General features: G+C 40.8%; 1 protein-coding gene across 1 annotated transcript in view; it reads left to right on the top strand.

The window, feature by feature from the left end:
• The first annotated feature begins 86 nt into the window (after positions 1 to 86).
• LOC109967371 (gamma-aminobutyric acid receptor subunit rho-2-like) overlaps positions 87 to 5,014 on the top strand; it is a 23,248-nt gene continuing 18,320 nt past the window's right edge. Inside the window, exon 1 of the mRNA XM_020612879.1 lies at positions 87 to 402. Coding sequence (XP_020468535.1) covers positions 281 to 402 — 122 coding nt within the window. The 5' untranslated portion in view covers positions 87 to 280. The remainder of the gene's footprint in view (positions 403 to 5,014) is intronic.

Here is a 5,014-nt window from a genome sequence, read left to right as displayed (position 1 = left end):
TTCAGCCTTCTGGTCATGGGGGGGGGGCGGTTTTTTTTTTTTTTTTTTTTTTGTCACGGCACATGTGCATTTGGTGCTGATGCTGAGCCAGAAGAAGTCCCTCTGGAGTTTGAAGCCCAATCAGAGCGCTTATTAGACTTCACCATCCCGTCTCTTGTTCACCATAGAGCTTCGACTCTCACACTCTCCCTGCTGCTTCTGAAAGAAAGATGGTACCGTGCACAGGGTGTCCCGTACGCGGACCAAAGGCGTCACTGATCCACCTGCTGCGGGACTAACCATGCCGTGTTACGCCAGGGTTCTGTTTTTACTTTTGTGTTTGATCCTTATCGGGGAGTGCAGGAAACACAAAAGTAGGAAAAAGCGATGGTCCGCGCCGGCTGAGACACACAAGGAAGGCAAGTAAGTATAGACTATCTTTATTTCATTTCATATGAATTCAACTGAGATGTGGCCGCTGACCTCCAGAGATCAACAATATCCAGCAGCAAAGTGAGGACAGTCACTCGTGCTTTCTCTATTGTTTCTCACAGAACTGACATTTATGCACAATTCTGTGAGAAAATTACAACGAGAGGCGGATTTCTCCCTCAATTCAAGTCTAAGAACATCCACATCGTCTACATTTGCATACGATCTGCACCGGTTTATACAAATGTCCAGTCCAAATCCATCTTCACTGAGGTTATGGTAATTAAATGAGCCGTCACACCGCGGTCACACTGCTACTGGGGGGTTCTGCTTGTCGGAACCAAACCGTGCGTAAAAGCAGTCAGAGCGCATCGATCCACTCAGTTCTCCCTCAGCCGCTGTTTACAGCAGCATAGAAAATCCGTCCCTCGGGGGACACAGCATGTTAGTTGTTGCTTCAGGTGAATACAGATTCTTTATTTGGATTGCTTTGCGGGTAACAGGAGCGACTCAGAGAGAAGGGGATTCTCATAAAGCGCTTTGTTTGGCTGGTATGTTTTCTATGGTTGTCCCACTTCTGTCATTTCTAACAACATCCTCCAGCAGCAGCTTCAGTTATGTCATATAAAGTGCGTGAATTTAGTGTTCTAGAAAAACTAGGTTTTCATCTTATTCTTCTCCCTGCTTAACAAATGATAAAAGACTTTATTGATTAAAGGGCTCTGCATGGAGCTGCTTATTCTCCTGATACATCTGACTGTTTTCTCCTGTAGTCATTTCTTTGCTAATATGGTCACTAAAATTTGGTCTCTCAGTTGGGTCCAGTTTGACCTCATCAATAGTTTCAAATGTTCTATTTAGATCTGGAACCAAATAATTTTTTTTGGCATTTTTGATTTAAAATAAATAATTAATCAAAGAAGTTCTAGTTGTTGCCAGTGCTGATTATTTTTTAATTAACCAAAAATTACTTCAACAGTACTAAAAAGGCAGTTCACCACAAGTTTTGAATCTCATTTTTACCATGAAACAAGACAGTGTAGATGACTTGCTGTCTACAAGTAAAATCATGAAAACTCATTCCATCTGGTCACCTGTACAGTGTTTTCTTTCATTAGGACGAGAAAAAAAACACTAGAAAACACAAGAATACATTTTAAGTTAATCATTTCCATATTTGTAATTTATGGGCCCCTACTCCTGCTAGCCTGGTCATTTCACTGTAAAGTATAAAGTATAGGTCTTGTTATTTTCTGTAGTTTCTATCAAATCCTATGTGCAGATTTGAATCAACAGTACATGTGTCCTACTACAAGCATTGTGTGTGTGTATCTAAAGCCTGATAGTTCTCAATCCTGGGTGCCATATACAGTGCCTTGCGAAAGTATTCGGCCCCCTTGAACTTTGCAACCTTTTGCCACATTTCAGGCTTCAAACATAAAGATATAAAACTGTAATTTTTTGTGAAGAATCAACAACAAGTGGGACACAATCATGAAGTGGAACGAAATTTATTGGATATTTCAAACGTTTTTAACAAATAAAAAAACTGTGATAGTCTCAGAGGTCCGTTTAAAGCGCAGAGAGCATCATGAAGAACAAGGAACACACCAGGCAGGTCCGAGATACTGTTGTGGAGAAGTTTAAAGCCGGATTTGGATACAAAAAGATTTCCCAAGCTTTAAACATCCCAAGGAGCACTGTGCAAGTGATAATATTGAAATGGAAGGAGTATCAGACCACTGCAAATCTACCAAGACCTGGCCGTCCCTCTAAACTTTCAGCTCATACAAGGAGAAGACTGATCAGAGATGCAGCCAAGAGGCCCATGATCACTCTGGATGCACTGCAGAGATCTACAGCTGAGGTGGGAGACTCTGTCCATAGGACAACAATCAGTCGTATACTGCACAAATCTGGCCTTTATGGAAGAGTGGCAAGAAGAAAGCCATTTCTTAAAGATATCCATAAAAAGTGTTGTTTAAAGTTTGCCACAAGCCACCTGGGAGACACACCAAACATGTGGAAGAAGGTGCTCTGGTCAGATGAAACCAAAATCGAACTTTTTGGCAACAATGCAAAACGTTATGTTTGGCGTAAAAGCAACACAGCTCATCACCCTGAACACACCATCCCCATTGTCAAACATGGTGGTGGCAGCATCGTGGTTTGGGCCTGCTTTTCTTCAGCAGGGACCGGGAAGATGGTTAAAATTGATGGGAAGATGGATGGAGCCAAATACAGGACCATTCTGGAAGGAAACCTGATGGAGTCTGCAAAAGACCTGAGACTGGGGCGGAGATTTGTCTTCCAACAAGACAATGATTCAAAACATAAAGCAAAATCTACAATGGAATGGTTCAAAACTAAACATATCCAGGTGTTAGAATGGCCAAGTCAAAGTCCAGACCTGAATCCAATTGAGAATCTGTGGAAAGAACTGAAAACTGCTGTTCACAAATGCTCTCCATCCAACCTCACTGAGCTTGAGCTGTTTTGCAAGGAGGAATGGGCAAAAATTTCCGTCTCTCGATGTGCAAAACTGATAGAGACATACCCCAAGCGACTTACAGCTGTAATCGCAGCAAAAGGTGGCGCTACAAAGTATTAACTTAAGGGGGCTGAATAATTTTGCACGCCCAATTTTTCAGTTTTTTATTTGTTAAAAACGTTTGAAATATCCAATAAATTTCGTTCCACTTCATGATTGTGTCCCACTTGTTGTTGATTCTTCACAAAAAATTACAGTTTTATATCTTTATGTTTAAAGCCTGAAATGTGGCAAAAGGTCGCAAAGTTCAAGGGGGCCGAATACTTTCGCAAGGCACTGTATCTCTGTTGTTGTCAAGAAACAATTAAAAACACATCAGTGAGCCACACTGTTGCACTGGGCATGTACCTTCATTACCATGGACACACAAACTGTAGTATGTTTTTAAGCAGCTCCACATACACTGTCCTGCTGCAAGAAGTATTCACTAGAACATCAAGTGTGAATTAATCTGCCAGTGAAAACAGTCTGAAACAAATGCACTTTCCTCCTGTTTGAGTAACCACAGTGACCATTTTTAGTAAATTACTGGAAAACAAAAGCCATACAGGGCAGGGAAGTCTGGCCCAGTATCCTAAGAAACACAATATGTGCATATTGGACAATTCTGCTCCTGATTTACATCCAATACCAATAAACATTTAATGCCAGTGTAGAAAGATGTGTATCCTTATGTAGAGGGGTGGAAAGTAAATTGCACCATGCTGTATAATCGAGCATGACATGGAATACTGCATTAGAATAATCTACAACATTTTCTGTGTAAGAACTGAAATGTGGTCATTGTTACAAATTTATAGGGGCTGAATTCCAATATGGCCTTTAAAAGAGATGATTAGCTATAGTTTATAAGGTAATTATGTTTTATTCTGATGTGCAAAAACTGAATGACAGGTAAAGATATGATTTGACTTCAAATGAAAATATGGGTTGAACATAATATATTGTGTGCCTTAGTTAAAAGAAAAAAGTGTGGCTTGTACTGTCTGAGACATAGTACAGCGAAATGTTTCACCTAAGAAACGTGTTGTGTCAAGGGCAACAGTTTTGTCATTAGATCCACCAAGAGATTTGGTTACATCTTCTGGTTTTGCTCAGAGATCTTTCCTTTCCTTCTGTAATTTGTAATTTCTGTAATTTCCTTTCTGTCATTTTCAAGCTAAATTCATACAGTATGTTGCCAGTGCCAGATCTTACAAACCAGACCCAATCAAAAATTTTGGATATTTTCATTTTCAGTAGAATAAGCAAAGATTAATTGTTTTTGTTCTAGAAGTATTTTGGTTGTAGACCAATGTTATTTGGCACCTGGGCAAATGTGATAAGATTGTAACATTTTGGGGTCAAGAAGCCAGGTTGTGCAGGTTGACACAGAAAACAAGTGCAACTGTTGTGATGCATGTTACATGATACTGGTGTGTGTTGTCCTAAAGGGTGTTGAGGTCACAAGCAGTGCTCCAAATCAAATGACAAGATACAAGATTTGTCCATGCCCTGTATAATGGCACATCTGGCACCTGTATCATCTGGACATCAATGTCTGCCTGAGGTTTCCAAAACTGTTGACTAATAAATCTGTTTAGCCACTTGACAATGACTTGATTAAGGTTTGGTTAGAGTTATGAAAAGATTAGAATTTGAGTTAAAGTAAACACTAGGTTAAGTTTAGGGAAAACAGTTTGCTTTGAGTTAAAGTTACCACCTAGTTAAGCCACAGTTGCAATAATAATAATGGTCCTCATAAATAATTGATGTTGTCCTGTTGGCCCCATCAAACCAGGACCTCCAGCATGCACTGGGGCAGTTTGCAGCCGAGTGTGAAGCGGCTGGGATGAGAATCAGCACCTCCAAATCCGAGGCCATTGTTCTCAGTCGGAAAAGGGTGGCTTGTTCCCTTCAGGTTGGTGGAGAGTTCCTGCCTCAAGTGGAGGAGTTCAAGTATCTTGGGGTCTTGTTCACGAGTGAGGGAAGGATGAAACGGGAGATTGACAGGCAGATCGGTGCAGCTTCTGCAGTAATGCGGTCGATGTACCGGTCCGTCGTGGTGAAGAA

Source organism: Monopterus albus, unplaced genomic scaffold, assembly GCF_001952655.1.
Source record: "Monopterus albus unplaced genomic scaffold, M_albus_1.0 scaffold128.1, whole genome shotgun sequence".
NCBI lineage: Eukaryota > Metazoa > Chordata > Actinopteri > Synbranchiformes > Synbranchidae > Monopterus > Monopterus albus.
Note: the sequence above shows the minus strand (reverse complement) of the source record. Positions and strands in the feature narration are given on the sequence as shown.